General features: G+C 50.6%; 5 protein-coding genes across 5 annotated transcripts; 4 read left to right on the top strand and 1 right to left on the bottom strand.

Moving 5' to 3' along the window:
- Positions 1–2623: 2623 nt before the first annotated feature.
- Positions 2624–3223, top strand: GGI43DRAFT_385701 (uncharacterized protein; the record flags this gene model as incomplete). The annotated part of the gene is made up of 1 exon (XM_083203691.1): positions 2624–3223. One exon carries the CDS (start codon positions 2624–2626, stop codon positions 3221–3223), a length of 600 nt encoding a protein of 199 aa, XP_083058582.1.
- Positions 3224–3272: 49 nt separating this feature from the next.
- On the top strand, positions 3273–5053 carry GGI43DRAFT_385700 (uncharacterized protein; the record flags this gene model as incomplete). The annotated part of the gene is made up of 3 exons (XM_083203690.1): positions 3273–3540; positions 3647–4094; positions 4273–5053. 3 exons carry the CDS (start codon positions 3273–3275, stop codon positions 5051–5053), a joined length of 1497 nt encoding a protein of 498 aa, XP_083058581.1.
- A 1267-nt stretch (positions 5054–6320) lies between these two features.
- GGI43DRAFT_410162 (polyadenylate-binding protein) lies at positions 6321–9316 on the bottom strand. The gene is made up of 3 exons (XM_083206596.1): positions 9187–9316; positions 6930–9088; positions 6321–6872 (listed from the first exon to the last, which is right to left on the bottom strand). Exons 2-3 carry the CDS (start codon positions 9050–9052, stop codon positions 6755–6757), a joined length of 2241 nt encoding a protein of 746 aa, XP_083058580.1. The 5' UTR covers positions 9053–9088; positions 9187–9316; the 3' UTR covers positions 6321–6754.
- A 951-nt stretch (positions 9317–10267) lies between these two features.
- Positions 10268–14491, top strand: GGI43DRAFT_106666 (ubiquitin-ubiquitin ligase HUL5). Its single transcript, XM_083198850.1, has 3 exons — positions 10268–10859; positions 10960–11156; positions 11231–14491. The coding sequence occupies exons 1-3, from the start codon at positions 10360–10362 to the stop codon at positions 13990–13992; spliced, it is 3459 nt and encodes a 1152-aa protein (XP_083058579.1). The 5' UTR covers positions 10268–10359; the 3' UTR covers positions 13993–14491.
- A 1027-nt stretch (positions 14492–15518) lies between these two features.
- On the top strand, positions 15519–17456 carry GGI43DRAFT_385697 (electron-transferring-flavoprotein dehydrogenase; the record flags this gene model as incomplete). The annotated part of the gene is made up of 2 exons (XM_083203689.1): positions 15519–17296; positions 17357–17456. 2 exons carry the CDS (start codon positions 15519–15521, stop codon positions 17454–17456), a joined length of 1878 nt encoding a protein of 625 aa, XP_083058578.1.
- Positions 17457–18455: the final 999 nt, after the last annotated feature.

Here is an 18455-nt window from a genome sequence, read left to right as displayed (position 1 = left end):
TGACCAGGGTGGAAGAGAGCCAACCACGAGTTCCGCTCAGTGACCACGGGGGACAAGCGCAAGCTACTATTGTATAAACTAGATCAGTTCAAGCGACGAATTCAGCGGTAGCGGGAGCCTAGGCGCGAGATGGAGTTGCTGGCCTTTCTTCTTTCGTTTATTTCATTCTTACTTGTTTTGGTCTCGTTTTGAGAAGGGTGAAGAGAGAAGCTTGAGCTGCTCTTGTTTCTTTCGTTCTTTCTTTCTTTCTTTCTTTTTCTTCCAAGGAGTAATGCGTTTAATAGGTAGTTTATGTGAAATTTCTGGGTGATGACGATACAAGCAATGAAAACTATAAACTGGGAACGGGCGTCTTTTTTTAGTCTCTGGATACTCGTCTCTCATCTGATATGCGTCATTATATGCACGTGTGTTGATATCCGCTCTATCTCCCAAGCAGCCTAGCGAGTATTCCCGTATTACTGCCCTGTCTCGCCTTGTAGACAGACCTTGTGAGCGGATTAGGGAACGGTGAGAGGTGAAGTTCGTTCATGTGACTGAATTTTAGCCCATGAGGCCGTGTGGGGCGACAAGCGGCAGACGCTTCTCTTGTGATATCGGGACAGGTATCTGCGAAAGGAGGTATGGAGTACCTGCTAGGCAGATCGATGGAGCATCCCGTCCGACGTACTCCATACTTGTGCTGTATGTACAAGGTTGCGGTAGGTAATCTATGGCCTCTACTACCAGATGGGAAGAGGATCCAAAGGGTCCGCACCCATTTGGGCCTACGATGCGTGGGTGCTGAGGATCGTGGTGTTTTACAACGCCAAAAGCTTAGATTTCGGCACGAAGCCTTACCAGCGGTTTATAGTGTATAGTACCACTGGGTAGCAGTACATCTGGCCCCTGTCCTCTCTTGTGCTCCTTTTGCTTTCCTATTTCTGAAAACAGAAAGACAAGAAAGAAAGAATGTCACCGCAGAGGAGGGGTGGTGTGTCTATTTCCTACAAAATAGTAAATAAGAAACATACAAAAAAAGAGAAAACAATGGGGCGATGCGGCAGGCAAAATCATACATAATGCAAAGTGCATGCATACGAAGGAAAAGAAAGGCCAAAGAGAGGTTGCAGGGAGGGTGGCGAAGCTGATGGGAGAGAAAGAAGAGCAGGACGAAGCCCACTAATTGCGGGGTGATAAGATAACGGGAGCAGCCTAGTGGCTGGACGAGAGGTCCTCAGCGGGAAGAGAAGGGAGACGAGCCGCCACCAGCCGAGGGGCTTTTTTTGTTGACTTGACGTAGGCAGGTCAGCTGGGAGGAGGGGCATGGCCGCAGTAATTGTGCAAATGATCGTTGCTGATTTCGAGTGGCTTTACAGGGCGTATAGACGGGTATAGACAGAGAGGACACTGCGAATACCGCTGCCGGCACTGCCATGCACATACAGATGCTATAACAAGCCGGATGGACGGTGGGATGCTGGTGCTGCCCGTTACGGGTCTGGGTCGAGGGGCGGATTGACAGCAAGGACAAGCATCCACCGACAGCACCAAGTGGGGGGCTACTGGCTAGCTGGACGATGAAGGCAGAAAGAAGATGGGGGGAGGGGGAGGGGGAGGGGGAGGGGAAAGGGAAAGGGAAACGAAGGCAAGACAGCCACAGCTATCCCAGGGATGATGATGGCAGAGACGAAGCAGCGCAGGACGGGACAAGAGGCGGCCAAGGGAGGGGGGGTGGCCTGTTCGGATGGCTCTCTCATCTGAAACGGCCGATGGAGATGTGAGCAGCACGTCTGATTGGCCGCGACGGCTGGGTCGAATGTCGTGCCACGAGCGCTGTCCAGCCTCTCACGATGAAGCTCCCACCACAGCACGGTCAGCGAGAGGGAAGTGGGAAAAGAAAGTGGCCGCTGCCGGGGCCAACGCCAATCTTCCACTCACGGCTGCAGCTGGGAGGGAGGTCCGCATCGTTGGGAGACAAAGACAAGTCGGGAGTTGGGTATGAAGGTTTGCGGTGCTGGTAGCTGGCGGATGAACGAAGAGGGGGACAGAGAATGGATGGACGATTACACTTTTTTTCTATAAAACAACTCGAAAAGGAAAAAAAGAATCTGCAGCAAAACAATCGGGCAGGAAGATCGAACAGGAAGCGAGGAAGGGGAAACACAAACGATCGATACATCATCGCTCCCGCATTGATCGCTGCGCTGCTGCCAGGGCTTATCCTCGCCCGCCGCATTGACGCTTCGCTGTCTTCTCCATTCTCTCGCTCCCTGCGGAATCGACAGAGCGGGACTCTTAACACTATTTAGCTCGACAAGCTTGCAAGAGCCCCGTCTGGGTCTTTCTGCTTGCCGCTCGCCCTTTAGTCGAGGTTTTGGGACCGTGGCTCGACCCTTTTTTCGCAACCTACCTTGAGGGAGTGTCATTCGTGGTACTAGCTAACCTGACCGACCAGCCCGTACCAAAGTACTGCATACTCCCAACATACTACCTAACATCCATCCATCTGCTCCATACCACCACTGCCGGGGTCTGGACAACCGCCAGAAGTTGCAAGCCAAGGCCAGGGCCGACTACCGACCGACACACCTTTCCTTAGTCCCATCCCGCTGGACCTTGCCGTCCGCCTCCAAACTCTCCCATGTATTCGCTGGTAACGGTGAATCAGCAGGTCTCCCTGATCAGCGTCACTGTCACTCCCAGTACCTTTTTTGTTGCCTTGATTATTCTTCTCATCTTCGTCAGCTTCTACGTTCCCAAGCTACCAAACTTCACCCTCCCACGAATCACCATACCGCGCTTCCTCACCGCAATCTCAGGCGACAAGACGCTGCCTTCAGTGCCGTCGCCGCCCATTTCGCCCATTTCGCCCGACCGACAACTTGTATTGCGCGATCAGTCGCTTACGCTTTTTCGCCGCGAAAAGAAGGATTCCCACAGAGATAGAGACAGAGATCACGACCGCCTCAGGAAGGAACCAAAAGATCGCTACAAAGATAGAGACTACTCCTACAGAGAGAGAGATCACTACACCAAAGACATCGACCATGGACGATCCCCAAGAAAGGCTCGACGCCTCTTTGCGGGATTTCGAGACTCCAGCAAGCCCGACATCTACGACGAGGAACTCATCTATTCTCCCCAGCGAACCGGCGATAGAGGACGATCTCCTAGCGGACCTGGACGTCGCGTCCGTCGGCTCTTATTCCCCTCCAGCGTGGCGGAGACTCGCCAACGGTAGTCGAAGCAACGGATTCTGGAGGCCGCCGTCGCATGATGCGCTCAGCGCAATGTCGCCGATGCGCCTGGCCATGCGCAACACCCCCTACAGCGAGCGCGATGATGATGACGATACCGACGACGACCTAGACCTCGAGGACAACCAGAACGACATTTTGCAGAGAGCGATTCGCACAAGGCTTCCCACCGGCAGCATGAGTCCGGACAAGGTGCGGAGTCGCAGTCCAGATGGAAATCGCAGCAATACGTTGCGCTTCGAGGCACCAACCCCGCCCGTCCTGGAGAGGATACTGGAGTCGCCGCCACCGACAGATAACTGTAAGTTGCCTTCATTGCTGCCTGCTTCTGCCTGGGCGCTGCTATCCTCGTCGCTTTATTGGACATTGGCGACTGACATGTCCCCTCTTTTTCCTTGTTTCGTTAGATATCCGTTTTGCTGTGCGCGCCGAAGTTCAGCAGCGTACCGAACCAATTGAAACCGCCATTGCCTTCATCCGTAAACGCTACTCCGCTCTCACCGCATCATGGACGTCCACCCTGTTCAGCGTTCTACTCGCCGTCTTTAGCGTCTCGCTCTTCAAGACGCTCATTCAGGCGCCTGCGCCGCGGCCCGTCGGCGACCTTGTCAAAGTCGCAGGCATCGCGCGCTCCTTTGAGCCGCTCATATACTATTCGGAGCATGCCATCACGCAGGTGCACGACTTACAAGCTACAAGCGTGGCTGTCTGGGACCTCGGAGAGACAGTGCGAACCAGCGGAATGCGAGACGCTTCTCTCATCGTCGCCGATCTGGATGCTCTGAGCGGCTCAATGAAGACGCTCGCTACAGAGATGACCAAGTTTTTCGCTGTTGTTGATGGCGATATTGACGGGTAAGTGATAAATATACATGTTCCAGCCTCCCAGACTTGTGACATCATCCGTTCTCCCATCTGTTCCATCTCTTTTGCCAATTGAGCCTTCCTCTCTCGCCTTGTGTGTGTGACCCTGGTGTGTCGAGAGAAGCAAACAGCAAGTTGACATGGGCGTTTGCGCCTTGTTGTACAACAGCATCCTCAATGTCATGGATTGGGCCAAGATGCATCTCAATCGCCTCCAGAGCGCTCCCTCTCCTTCCTCCCTCTCTTCCGCATACGATAATATCCACAATATGCTTTCTGAGGCCCATGTCCTCGAAGACGCCTCTGGCGCTCCTACGCCGCTCGGCACGATTACTACGTACGTCTTTGGACTAAGCAACCCGCAGCGCGAGCAACGAATGGTCCAGCTACTATTCAACGAATTCCTATCGATCCTCGAGGAAAGTGTTCGAGAGGAGCTTCGCTATAGCATGAACCTCTACGGTCTCTTCAACAGCATCGATCAGCACTTTCTCAACCTTGCGCGAACCGTCGCGCGCGAGACATCCGCCCAAGAAGAACTCCACAGCGACATGCTAGCCAGCCTGTGGGTGCGCATCCTCGGTACGCGCGCCGCCGAGCTGCGCAAGTTTGAGCAGAACCGCGTACTGCTGCGCGACGTGAGGGAGAAGACGGTGCGCAACAAGGGCATCCTGGTCAACCACCACAGCAAGCTGCTGTCCTTGCAGACTTCGCTGGAGGGCCTGCGTACCAAGCTCATCTCCCCGCTCGTGCGTGGCACCAATGCCACCATCTTGACGCTCGAGGACCAGATTGACAGCTTGTCGGGTGTGAGGGACCATCTTGCAGAGATTCGACGCCAGCAGAAGGGCAAGGTTATGGAGACGCTTTACGCCAGCGTGCCGAGTAAGCAATTGCAGAGAAATCTAGCGCTTGACGATGGCAAGAGTAATGTCCTCAGAGAGTCATAATCTCTTCTTCGTTGCTCTCCATCTCTCTCCCTTCTCTGCTCATCGAAGGCGCGCCCGCATTTCCACCTCCTTGTATTCACATTTTCCCTTCTCATTTTCCAAAGGCGTCAATCGTTTTACTCGGGGATAAACAAAACAGTAGTCCTGGTATTATTATCCTTTCCTTTTTTTTTTTTTTCTCCATTATCAGGCGCAAACAATGCTTTTGGCTCACTGCCAAAGAGAAAACCAGCGTGTGTTATTCAACCGGAATCTTGATTTTGATTCTCAAACTTTAATTGTGCTTGGTTATTGCTTCTTCTTTCTATCGGTTTAATGGCACAAATGCATGGTTAAAGGAGGGGGGTAAATGGAGAAAAAGTGAAAGGTTTTGAGCCAAAAGTGAACAAAAAGGCACTAAACGGCGCTTTGCAATTCAATTTTTTGGAACGGTAAGTATATATACTGTCCTTTTTATTGTTTTTGTTTTTCTCTCATTGGGAGTAAAGGGGGGTGAGAGAAGATGAGAATATATGATACCTAAGTGAGAACCTTTGGAAAAACAACTTCGATTCAAGTTTTTCACATAGAGTCCTTTATTCTCTATCTCTCTTTACCCCTTTTCTACATACCTTGCTTTGTTATCTTGTTCACATTTATAGCATTGTTCTTTCTTTCTTTTTGCTTTCATCTTTATCACTTGGGTGTTGGATATACGGTTTCTTTTTCTTTCGGCGTTTTTTTCTTTTTCTTTTCTTTTGCGTATGTCCTCAGGCCAGCGGAATTATTGTTTTACACTCTCCTTTATGTCACTCTATCTCTACTTGTTTCTTTCCTTTACATCTCCTATTCTCACATCTTGTAGTATATCTCACAAATGTACTTCGGCATGTGTGGTTATCCTGTGTATCTTATCTATGTAACCGGACAGGGTTTCAGTGTTCGGTCAATGGCGGTCTTGTTTATTTTCACAAAGGAGAGGGGCGTTTTGATCAACTTTTTGGTGCAAAGGGTTAACTTTCCTTAAATGAAAAGTGACAGCCTTGGTTGGGCGCTGGGCTTGGTTGGGTATGTAATTACCACCTCCTAGGTTTGGCAGTGTCAATTTATAGCAGCTATCTCATTTACAAAGTCACATCTTGTTTACTTAGAGTGTTCCAAACCACTACAGAGCAACTTTAGATAACCCAAGTATCTCCGTATAGAGAGCACAGTCAACTCAGTCGCAAATTATATTCGTCATATCACATATAGCACACGCACCACCCTTTAGTTTAAGAACATGTTATCTATTAGAAAATTCCCTAAAATCCTATCCGATTTTCAAGCCTCTGCATCCGTAGTTTTTTGGAAAGTGGACCATGTTCATGGGGGTATAGCCCAGAGGCAGCCTTCATAAAACCTGCAACCCGCAACGCCATCCCAGTGAGCCTAAATTTTTACCGGCGACGATGTTTCTTTTTCGTCCCAGCCTAGGCGAGGCGACATCTCGCATCCGAAAATACCACCTCCCAAACCACACAACTTTTGTTCATCCTTGAGAAAATATAGCAAATAAGTCTATCCTTACATGATGCAATAGACGTAGGCAAACGTGGCATATCATATTGCATCTCACGTATCATCCGTTGACATACGAGTTCCATCTCTCACCGTAGTCAAATATTTTTAAACGACAAAGGAAAAGATACTGCGTGTCAAAGTTGGAAATTTTGGCTTTGTTTAAGCCTTGGTTTCCTCCTCCTTCTTCTCAGGGGCGGTACCCTGAGACTTGACGTACTCATCGTAGACGGCCAGCGCCTCATCAACCTTGGCCTTCAGAGCAGCCTCGTCCTCAATGCTAAAAGAAACAATGTTAGTATCGAAGATTGATTATTAAGATAGCAAGGTAACTTACAGGTTGACAAGCTCAGTGTTGTCCATCTCCAGGAGCATACCGGTGATCTTGCCGGCAAGCTCAGAGTTGATGGCCTGGATCTTGGGGAAGATCAGTTCACCAAGAATCTGCTTCTGCTGGGCAGGTTGAGCCGCAGCAAGTTGAGACTGGAGCATAGAGGGAGTGTTGGCAGCGTTGGCGTTGGCAGTGTTGTCGCGAGGAGCCTGGTTGTTGAAGTTGCCGCCGTTGCGGCCAGCGTTGTTGTTGCGGCCCATACCCTGGCGGTTGTTAGGGGGGTAGCCGGGCATTCCACCCTGAACGTTGGGGGGCATGCCGGCAATGTTGCCACGGCCGCCCTGAGGAGCGCCACCACGGCCGCCAGCAAGAGCAGCCTGCTGAGCCTGCTGCATGGCAGCCATGAACTGAGGAGTTCCAGGCTGGCCAAACTGAGGAGGGAACTGGCCGGGAAGACCGTACATGTTGGGGGGGATTCCCTGGGGAACGTTACGGCCACCCTGCTGAGGGTATCCAGGGAACTGGCCAGGACGGCCACCCTGAGGAAGAGGCATTCCAGGCTGGGGGAAAGGCATGCCACGACCACCCTGGGGGATGAAGCCTGGCTGCTGACCAGGAGCATAGAAAACGGGGGGCTGCATGTACTGCTGCGGCATACCAGCTGCCGCGGCGGCCTGCTGCATCCGCAGCTGGTTACGAGCCTGGATGCTGGCCTCAAGCTGGCTCTTACGAACGTCCTTGCGTTGGGCAAGAGCAACGTAGAGAGGCTTGTTGTTGATCATTCGCTGGTTCATCTCGGCAACAGCCTTGGTGGCATCGTCGGGGTTGCTGAAGCAGACGAAACCGAAACCCTTGCTCTTACCAAGCTTCTTGTCGGTAGCCTTCTTCTCAGCCTTCTTCTCGGCGTTTTCAGCCGATTCGGCCTCGTTCTCGGGCTCCTTCTTGTTCTCCTTGTCCTTCTCCTCGTCCTTGACCTCCTCCTCGCCCTCCTGAGGAGTGTCTCTCATGACCTTGGCAGAGGTGATGGGGCCAAATTCGGCGAACATCTGGCGGAGCTTCTCGTCATCAACGTCGTCATCAAGGTTCTTGATGTACAGGTTGACACCCTGGTACTTGCTGGCCTTCTCGAGGCGCGCGGCCTCATAAGACTTTCGCAGCTCCTCTTCACGCTCATGCTTCTTCTGGGCACGGCCGACGTAGAGCTCCTGGCCACGGAAATCCTTTCCGTTCAACTCATCGACGGCCTTGAAAGCAGCCTCGTGAGTGGTGAAGTTAACAAATCCGAATCCACGAGACTTGCCCTCCTGGTCACGGGCCAGAGAAGATGAGGTGACATCACCGTACTTCTCAAACAGCTCACGGAAGTCATTGTCGCTGACTTCGGGGCTGATGTTCTTGACGTAGACGTTGGTGAAGTTGGCCTTCATCTCCTCAAACTTGCTCTGGCGGTCCTTCTTGGGGATGTGGTAACCGACGTAAACCTTCTTCTCGTTGAGCAGCATGCCGTTGACGTGCTTGATAGCCTGGGCAGCAGCCTCATCAGTCTCGTAGTGAACGAAACCGTAGCCCTTGGAGGCGCCGGTCTCATCCTGGGCAACCTTGCAGCTGAGAATGTTGCCAAAGGCAGCAAAGGTGTCGTGGAGAGCCTTGTTATCAATAGCAACGTCCAAGTTCTTGATGAACACGTTGCCCTGGCCGGTCTTGCGCAGAGCAGGGTCGCGCTGAGACCACATGATACGGCAAGGGCGGCCCTTGATGAGAGTGTAGTTGAGCTCCTCCAGAGCCTTCTCGCCATCAGGGGTAGAGTTGTAGTTGACGTAGGCGTAACCCAGAGAGCGGCGGGTGACAGCGTCACGGCAGACACGGATGGAAGCCACGGCGCCAATCTGGGAGAAGAGCTCGAAGAGCATGGCCTCGGTGACGGAGGGGTCGAGCTCTCCGACGTAGAGTGAGGCAGAGTTCTGGGGGTGGGGGGCGGCAGTGGGGGTAGGAGCAGAGGCATCCTCAGCACCAGCGCTCACACCAGTGTCGACGGCAGGAGCCTTGACATCGCCGCTGCCATTGAGGGATGTGTTGTTAAGTTCGTTGGCGAGCTGGTCAACAGCGCCCGAGGTGGTGTTAGCGGCCATTGCGACGGTTAACTAAATCACGGGTATCGAACAAGACTGCAGAGCAACAAGGTCAGCAACCGAAAGACGTAGGGAAAGAGACATCGTGTCCGCGACAGATGGCGGCCATGATACTGGACGTCAGCAGCACTCACTGATTCAGAAAAGGAGAATGAGAAGATGAGTAGTGCTCAGCGAGTCAGAATGAACAATCTGCAGGCAGAGCGACTTGGTGATAGAGGCAACTGGGGTGAGTTGTCTCAAAGTTGATTTTTTTGTTTTTTTGCGGTGACCGTTGTCGACGACGTCGCGCGGGACTTGAAGGTGGGTGGTAGGGTTTTTTGGGGGTTTTCAATTTTTTTTGGTTTTCTTGATTGAAGAAAAGAGCAAGAACAGAGATCAAGTACGAAGACCGTACCTCTGAACTATCTCGGTTTTATGGGTTTTGGGTTGTTTGGATAAAGTTGGACGTTGTGTGGAGGAAGAAAAAAAGAGAATTTTCAAAGCCGCTTGACATTTTTTTTTCCTGGGCTGCTAAACCTGTCTAGCGGTGGAGTGACCTTCCGTGCCTCCTTAGCGGCGAGTTGTGACTTCCTACTGGATGTATTAGGGTATCGCATGGCTGCACAGTGCATAGCACTGCCAATCAAGGCACTAGAATCCTCCTGAGTAAGGAGAGGTACTTGTTGGTCTGCATGGCAAAGTAGCCGATAACAAAGAAATTTATTTTTTTGTGCCTCCCTTTGTTAGTGATGAACCATCAACCCCGCCTCAGCCAAGTCTTTGGACTAATAGCCGGCCTATCAAACAAAGAGGGTGTGATGCAAAGTCTGCTCTTCTTCAAAAAATTTTACAGAGGCGCCAGAAGCCTCGTTTCTTACTTTTTGCCTAGCGGGAGCTACGTGTGGCCACCTGAAAGGCATGTCAAAATTTAAAAAAGGAATTCGCCTTCCAGCGCCACGCAATGCTCTCAACGAAAAAAGTCTCTTCAAAGAAATACAAAGGGAATAAGGGTAACAGTGGTTGCCCCGCGTTTGCGCACTGTGTTAGTGGGATGTTCAAAGGCGGTGACCGATTGCTGAAACTCCTTATCTTATCAGCACGCGACACTAACCCCCGAGCACTTTTGCCCCACCAGCGATGATGCTATCCGAAGGGCAGCCTATTGATGACTGATGACCGATGGACAGCTTCGGTGCTGAATCTTCTAGAATCGCCGCAGCAGCCGCAGAACAACAGAATATCGTGTGCAGGTGCTGCATAGCATGTTCCTCGATCCGTCCTCTTGATGTCTTCGTGTAGCTATTAGCAAAGCCAAAGCCGCCGCCATGTTCTCTACCTTCACGGGCAGCTCCCGGCGGCCGAGAAACGTGAACCTGAGCGGGCAGGCCAGCAACCCGTTCTCCAACACCTCATGGTCGCCCTCGGCCGCTTCGAATGCCACAAAGACCGTTTCGGATGCGCAGGCCGACAGAGAAAAGCGACAGGTAGAACGGCGGCGTTTGAAGGCCGCATCACAGATACAGAAATCATGGAGAGGATACAGATCAAGGTCTACCCTGAAGGAGCAGCGAAGGAATGAGTTCGATCTCGTCTATCAATCTCTCTCGGATGCCGATGCTTCCCAGAGGCTATACGTTTCTTTTCCTCTCCTATTGTCCTTTTTCTCGGCCGCTCGTGCTGGTGATATGCAACGACTATTTTTATTCATCCACGACTGTAATAATATCTCTCTTCAGCAACTTTGTGACGCCAGCCATCATACGTCACGACTCCAAAGATTAATGGCGGTTCTTGTGCAAGCATTAGACGTTTTAGTTTCTAAAGAGTATGTTTATAGCTGTCCAGGCGCGAGAGACCGAGCTGTTGCAAGCTGTTGCAAGCTCTCAGCATCTCATAATTTTACGCACATGCTGACTCCTTCTTAGTGATACGTCATTGGAACTTCAGCATATCCTTACACTCATCAACCATCTAGCCGTCAATTTTCCCCTTATCATACTAGCATCTGTTAACGAGTACTATTCGGCGTTGGCAAAGTTGTGTCAATCGCAGCATAATCCAGAATGGCTAGAGGCACTCCTCAGGTCTCTCTCGGCACCTTTAAATACAGGCGCCGAAAACGGTATGTAAAACTGGCTTACAAGTTTATATCACTTTGGCAAGAGTAGCATGATGCTAACTTGATACCTCTAACAGAGCCAGAAGCATACTCAGCATTAGCGCTACGATTTCTATCCACGGAAAATCTTCATTTCTTCGAGCAGAACATCGACCGTATGGGCGCAGTCATTAATACGGAGAAGCTTGCGACAGAAATATTACGATTATATAATTATAAATCCGATGCTTTGCCAGACAAGGATCGTCTATTCTGGCTCTTGGCTCACTATATCGACTTGAGCAAAGCACAGAAAGATTCGAACCAGAACTTGATCCATCTGAAAGCTGTTTTCACACAACTATCTGCGTTATCGTCTGATATTAGCATTCGCATAAGCACACAGCCGTCCTCTGAGCAACCCAGCGACATAGCTACCGAGTCTCTCATCTTCCCGTCATCATCATACGTTACTCAACAGCTGCTACGGCTAGTTGACAGCAATGGCATTTCCAGTTTGCTGCGTGATTTCTCTATTAGCTTGGCTCAATCTTCAAACCAAGAACTAGAAGGAAGCGAGCTCCTTGCTGGCTATATTCTTGCCTTACTGCAAAGTTTCCCCACAAGAGCTGATGACACGCGTATGAGGCTATTCCTCGAAGAGATACCTACTGCAGGGGGGAATATCCCTATCGTTAAATACCTATGGCAAATGATGACCAAAACCTCGATATTTCAAAAATTAAAGACCGAGTCTGAGCGGCCGGCGAGAGTGCTCCATAGGTACTTTTATGAGACTGTATCTCGATCTTCTTCATCACATACGGAAGAACAAGAATGGCGAATCATCCTCTTGTTTTTAGAACTCTATACATTCATTCTTAGACTCAGCGACGATGAGGACTTTTTGAGCGGAATTTACCCTCAAGTTTTAAGCAGCGACGTGCCACAATCACGAACCAGATCATGCAGTCTGGCACTGAAAGACATTGAGGTGCTCATCATATTTCTCAAAAATACGGCATTCGCTCTGCATTATAATGTTCAGGAAATCACCCAAACTCAGGCAGCTCTCGAGGCTTCAACTACAGCCCGACTAAACTCGTACTGGGGGGACGCGTCGACAGTCTCAGATGAGCAAAAAACTGCCAGCAAGACGCCAGCTTCTGAAGTATCTACAAAGCTCGATTTGGAGAGTCTTCGTGCAATCATCACAACTTCGTTGAAAATGCTTTACGAAAGAGACTCGCGGAAGCATTTCTTGTCCGCTGATCACTGGCTCATGACGAGTAAACTGGAGAAGGAGGATTTTATCGGGGCTGTCATAGCGGAAGAAGAGAGACAGATCCAAGAGCAGGCTGAGGATAGTGACTCAGAAGCCGATGAAACTGTAACCCAATTCGATGACGGTTTCGGATCGCACTCAACTTTCGCTGCACAGCGGCTTTCTCGCCACGTCAGATTGGAAAGGCTCAAAGCCCGACAGATTCGCGCTCAAAGAGAACGAAGACTTGCAGAAATGGGGCCCAAATTGGAAATCCTCAAACATATTCCATTTGTCGTTCCATTCGAGACGCGAGTTATGATATTCAGATCCTTCATCAATCTCGACAGAGTTCGCAGAGGTGGCAATAGCGCATTCCCAATGCCTCCTTTGGGAAGACACCATGCAAAAATCCGTCGCGGTCAGCTCTTTGAAGATGCATTCGAGCAATTCTATCAACTAGGAGAGGGCTTAAAAGATCCCATACAGATCACCTTTGTTGACCAATTCGACACCCCCGAAGCGGGTATAGATGGTGGCGGTGTTACCAAAGAATTCTTAACCAGTGTTACATCAGAAGCTTTTGGAAATCAGCTTGGAGGCCTGGGTATGTTCACATCTAGTGACAAGGGGCTACTGTATCCCAATCCCATGGCTCTAGATATTCTTCGCGAGTCACTGCGACAACAGGGGCTTACCGAATCTGATCATGGGTGGAGGGAGGCAATATCCGAGTTATTCAAGCGTTATGAATTCCTTGGTCGTATTGTAGGAAAGTGTATGTACGAAGGGATCCTTGTTGACCTTGCGTTTGCCGGGTTCTTCCTCCTAAAATGGCCGTCACCCAATCGAAAGGAAGAGAACAGCTACAAAGGCAGTGTCAACGATCTCCAAGATATGGACGAGGAACTATACAAAGGTCTCCTTACCCTCAAGAATTATCCGGGAGACGTATCTGCCCTGGGATTCGACTTTACCATCACGGACCAAGTATCAGCTCCAGGGGAACCTGTGAAGACTGTTAGCAGAAAGCTGGTACCCAACGGTGATGAGGTACCAGTTACAAACGATAATCGACTACTCTACATATCCTACGCGGCCCGTCATCGCTTGGTCTTGCAGCCGGCTCCCCAAACCATGGCTTTTCTGCGCGGGCTTCGCGAAATTATTCGACCTTCATGGTTGTCTATGTTTAACCAATCCGAGCTACAACGCCTTGTTGGCGGTGACTCTATGGCGATTGATGTCGAGGATCTACGCCGAAACACAATCTATAGCGGTCTTTATGCTGTAGGTGACGACGGAGAGGATCACCCCACAATTAAAATGTTCTGGAACGTCATGAACGGCTTCACAGACGCTCAGAGGCGTGACGTTCTCAAATATGTCAGCTCAACACCAAGAGCACCGCTTCTTGGCTTTTCACAACTGAATCCGAAATTTGCCATTCGAGACGGCGGCTCGGACCAAGAACGACTACCGAGCACAAGCACGTGTGTTAATTTGCTGAAGCTACCGGTTTACAAGTCGGAATCAAGACTACGAACGAAACTACTGTATGCGATATCGTCAGGGGCTGGGTTTGATTTGAGTTAGAGTTTAAAGCGTGGCTATCAGGATAGACAAGGAATACAAACATATGTAGGGGTGAATGCAAGGAGTTGGAGTACCATGTTAAATTCTGACACACTCACTTTCTGAGACACCTTTGTGCTTTTCGTGCGACCCTGTAAGATGACAATGGAAACGCATTAGCCCTTGACGTGATTGAGATCAATACCTAGAAAGTTTCATAAGGGCTATGCCTTCTGCTAGAATCACTACGTCATTAAACACTGTCACCGTGACGCCGACAACAGTGTCTCAAGGCTGATGAGCGTTAGACAAAGTTTTATGTACTGAGCCCGGAATGGGAGGTCATCAATACCCTTATGATGTCATGTGATACTTGCACCAATGATCCTTACCCTGTGCGTTGTTGTTTCTAGGCGCACCATTACATAAGACTATGAAAACAGGTTTTCCACTTGATTTTCTGAGAGGAATATGCGACAAAACGAAACTTCACAAAAGCAAGAGTGCTTATTGCTTGTACAAACTTATACGTAGAGCTAGGTTCAACCTACTGCTTGAGCTACCCCTACCCTGTATCTTGATATGATTGAGTTGGCTTCTACATTTAGCCGTGCATACACAGAACTTTTGGTCTGTTAAACTAAATGAGGATACTAAACGTTCCATATTCCGCATGTCTCATGACAATCAGTCGTTCGGCTTGGAGCAAATGCTTCGGTAGACATTACAGATCGCGATATTACGGACCGCGGCTAACAGGGCGGGCCGCCTTACCGTGGGATAGCCTACTCGGAGAAGCGTACCTAGGTAATGGTAGTCCGTATACGGAGCATAACTAGGTGGACAGCGCAAAGCACAAAGAGTCTCTCGCAGGGAAATGGCACATGCTCAGCTGTTTTGTAAGCTTACCACGTACTGCGTCTGACGCTGCAGTTGCATACCTTACCTTGGATAGTAATCGTACTCGTACTTGTATGAAGCTGCAGGCTTACGGGACTAGAGTCGCTTCTATAGAATACCGCCGATATCGAAGTAGTAGTCATCGCCTAAGGCGGCTTTTACTGCGCACCCACAGAGGATGAAGTGTCTGCGGCATCGGCGAGTTTTATGAAAATGTTTTGAGCTCTTGATTTTGCTTCTAGAACTGCAGATAGCAAGCAGAATTGGACATTTCTCTGCTGCGGTTATTTGAGGCTTGAGATGGAAAGTTTGAAAAAGGGACCTTGAAGCTACTTTATGAGCCGAGCTTAGCCACTGCTTGCAGAGCGTGTGATCTTACGGCACAAGGTACCTTGCAAGTACAGGGCGTCTCCGGTTGCGATCGGCTATAGGAACCTGGGGACCTTGGCAGCCAATCGCTGCGCAGGCAATAATAATGGTAAATAATAGTAGCTCGGGCCCTTGACGTCGATGCTGTAGTGCACACGGGACGGCTTTTCTTTTTTCGTCTACGCCAACCCTTTGCTCTTGTCAATTGCTTCTCCATCACCCGGGCCTTTCTCCCTTGAAGCTGCGGTTGGAACTTCAGAAAGAAAGGTCAGCACACAATGTCGGCGCCCGTATCAAGATGCGCCCTGCGCGGCACCCGGACGATTTCAAGATGTCGGCCAGCAAGGTTCCTCGGCGCCGCGGCAGCTACGCGGAGAGCTCCGCTGATGCTCCGGCCGGCCATGGGCATGCCAATTGCTGCCGCCAGGCCCTTCAGCACGTCTATGCGACTGCGCATGGCCGCCGAGGAGGATTCTCTCGACCCTTTGAGCATTGAGCGTGAGTCAGACGAGGTCGATGTCTGCATCATCGGCGCCGGCCCCGCGGGGCTCAGTGCCGCCATTCGCCTGAAGCAGCTGGCCAACGAGGCGGGCAACGAGGACTTCCGCGTGCTGGTGCTGGAAAAGGCCGGCGAGGTGGGCGCCCATATCCTGTCTGGTGCCGTCATTCAGCCTTCTGCCATCAATGAGCTTATCCCCGACTGGCTCGACGAATCGAACCCCAACCGCTTTGAGCATGCGACGCCGGCCGGCAAGGACAAGATGCGCTTCCTGACCAAGACGGCTGCGATCCCGATCCCTGCGCCTCCTCAGATGCACAACCACGGCAACTACATTGTCAGCTTGAACCAGTTTATCAAGTGGCTCGGCGAGCGAGCGGAGGAAGTTGGTGTTGAGCTGTACCCTGGCTTTGCCGCCTCAGAGGTTCTCTACAATGCCGATGGCTCGGTCAAGGGTGTTGCTACAAACGACTTGGGAATTGGACGAGATGGAAAGCCGAAGGATTCTTTTGAGCGCGGTATGGAGTTCCATGCGAAAGTCACAATGTTTGGCGAGGGTTGCCACGGTAGCTTGAGCAAGAAGGTCATCAACAAGTTTGATCTACGACGAGACAGCCAGCACCAGACATATGGCCTGGGCATCAAGGAGGTGTGGGAGATTGACCCTGCCAAGTTTGAAAGTGGCACGATTGTGCACAGCATGGGATACCCCCTATCGAAGGATGTATACGGCGGTTCTTTCATGTACCACTTTGGCGAGAATCTGGTCAGCTTGGGCTTGGTTGTGTCGCTGGACTATGAGAACCCTTGGCTTTCACCATACCAGGAGTTCCAGAAGCTGAAGCAACACCCTCTCTTCAAGAGTGTCCTGGAGGGCGGCAAGTGCATTTCATACGGCGCCCGAGCCCTCTCTGAAGGCGGTTTCCAGAGCATACCTAAAGTTGCCTTCCCTGGTGGAGCCCTCATCGGCGACTCTGCCGGCTTCGTCAACGTCCCCAAAGTCAAGGGCACTCACAACGCGATGAAGTCGGGCATGCTGGCCGCAGAGGCCGCCTGGAATGCCCTGAAAGAGCCCAGCGAGGGTACCGTCTTCCTCTACGACTACGAAGACTCGCTGCGCAAGTCGCCCATCTGGAAGGAGCTCAAGGAGGTGCGCAACATGCGACCCTCATGGCACAACCCGCTCGGCGTCTACGGCGGCGTGGCCTACTCTGGCCTGGAGGCGTACATCTTCAAGGGCCGCGTGCCCTGGACGCTGAAGCACGGCAAGCCGGACTATGCCGCGACCAAGCCTGCCGACCAGTACCCCAAGATCGAGTACGAGAAGCCCGACGGCAAGATCAGCTTTGATATCCTGACGAGCGTTTCGCGCACCGGCACCAACCACGAGGAGGACCAGCCTGTGCACTTGCAGGTTCAGGACTGGGATGCCCATACCGAGAAGGCTTACCCGCCTTTCAAGGGCATGGAGAACCGTTTCTGCCCCGCTGGTGTGTATGAGTATGTTGAGGACGAGTCAAAACCCCACGGTGTGCGATTCCAGATCAACGCACAGAAGTGAGTAGTACCACTATTTCTTTCTTTATCTTGTCATCGAGTGACTAACATAAAAAACAGCTGCATTCACTGCAAGACATGTGATATCAAAGCTCCCCAACAGGACATCAACTGGCAGGTACCACAGGGAGGCGAAGGCCCCAAGTACTACATGACATAAGTTGGGGGAAAAGAAAAAGCGATGTTGAGATTCACACATAATTGTTTTGAAAATTTGTATTGATATGAATGATTGTATGTTATGTAGTAATGTTTTTGGGATGGGAGCACCACCTAAAAAAAGAACAAAGTTTATACACCGGGTGGCCGGGCTTGATTTTTTGACTTCCTCACGCATTATTATACGTACTAGTATTATATAGGTTTATCTGAGGAGATCGCAAGGTATATACAGATTCGGATTTCGGAATATAAAAAAAACCAATGTATATCGTAACAAGAAAGCTTAGCCCGCTCGCCCAACACCGCTTACAGTAGGAGGAGGCAGTTAGTGGGCGCGGGCTTTGATCTTTGATAGCGGCGGCCCTACTTCTGTAGGTTTTGCATTAGGTTGACCCCGGATAGCAAGTAGCGCTTATTTTCGGAGTGGGCTGGAGGGCTGGCCTTCTGAGAACCTCCAAATACCACGGGATATGCTTCAAAATTCCCACGGATATTTGGCCTGAAGCATTTTAGCGTCCTTTTTGTAAGTAAAGGTACGTCTGCGGAATCGGTTTAAGCCTTACGCAAATGTCTTTTACCTTTGCTGACGTACAACACTTTCAGCTGTAATGCACCTAAGGCTGACGCTTTACTTTTGCTATACGGGCGTAGTAATAATACTTTAGGTGTAAACATGAGGTATTGGTACGCCTTGAAAAATCGCCAATATGCTTCCTGGCCAAATATAGTTTAAACATCCGTGGGGATTTACGATATATCCGTGGGGATTTAGATTTTCGGCTTTTTGCATGTGTCAAGTACCCCAGAGGTTAGCGCTCACCGGGGAGTACCTCAACAAGGAATAGGGCGTTAACAGCTGTACGAGGCTGGGAAGAGCCCACAGTTGCTGAAAGTGACGGATATGGATATGCATGTATGTATAATGACAGATGCTCACCGAGTATTCTGGAAAATGTTATATGTGACAAGATGGTGATGTTTACAGTCTGTCGCGTAT

Source organism: Trichoderma evansii, assembly GCF_050947405.1.
Source record: "Trichoderma evansii strain SZMC 28006 chromosome Unknown GGI43scaffold_16, whole genome shotgun sequence".
Taxonomy (NCBI): Eukaryota; Fungi; Ascomycota; class Sordariomycetes; order Hypocreales; family Hypocreaceae; genus Trichoderma; species Trichoderma evansii.
Note: the sequence above shows the minus strand (reverse complement) of the source record. Positions and strands in the feature narration are given on the sequence as shown.

Bases quoted from the DNA above. Each gene is read 5' to 3' on its own strand.
- GGI43DRAFT_410162 (XM_083206596.1), bottom strand. From the start codon at position 9,052: ATGGCCGCTAACACCACCTCGGGCGCTGTTGACCAGCTCGCCAACGAA. The intron at 6,873-6,929 runs GTAAGTTACCTT...TGTTTCTTTTAG, and splicing joins AACACTGAGCTTGTCAACCT to CATTGAGGACGAGGCTGCTC.
- GGI43DRAFT_106666 (XM_083198850.1), top strand. From the start codon at position 10,360: ATGTTCTCTACCTTCACGGGCAGCTCCCGGCGGCCGAGAAACGTGAAC. The intron at 10,860-10,959 runs GTATGTTTATAG...ACTCCTTCTTAG, and splicing joins GACGTTTTAGTTTCTAAAGA to TGATACGTCATTGGAACTTC. The intron at 11,157-11,230 runs GTATGTAAAACT...TACCTCTAACAG, and splicing joins AAATACAGGCGCCGAAAACG to AGCCAGAAGCATACTCAGCA.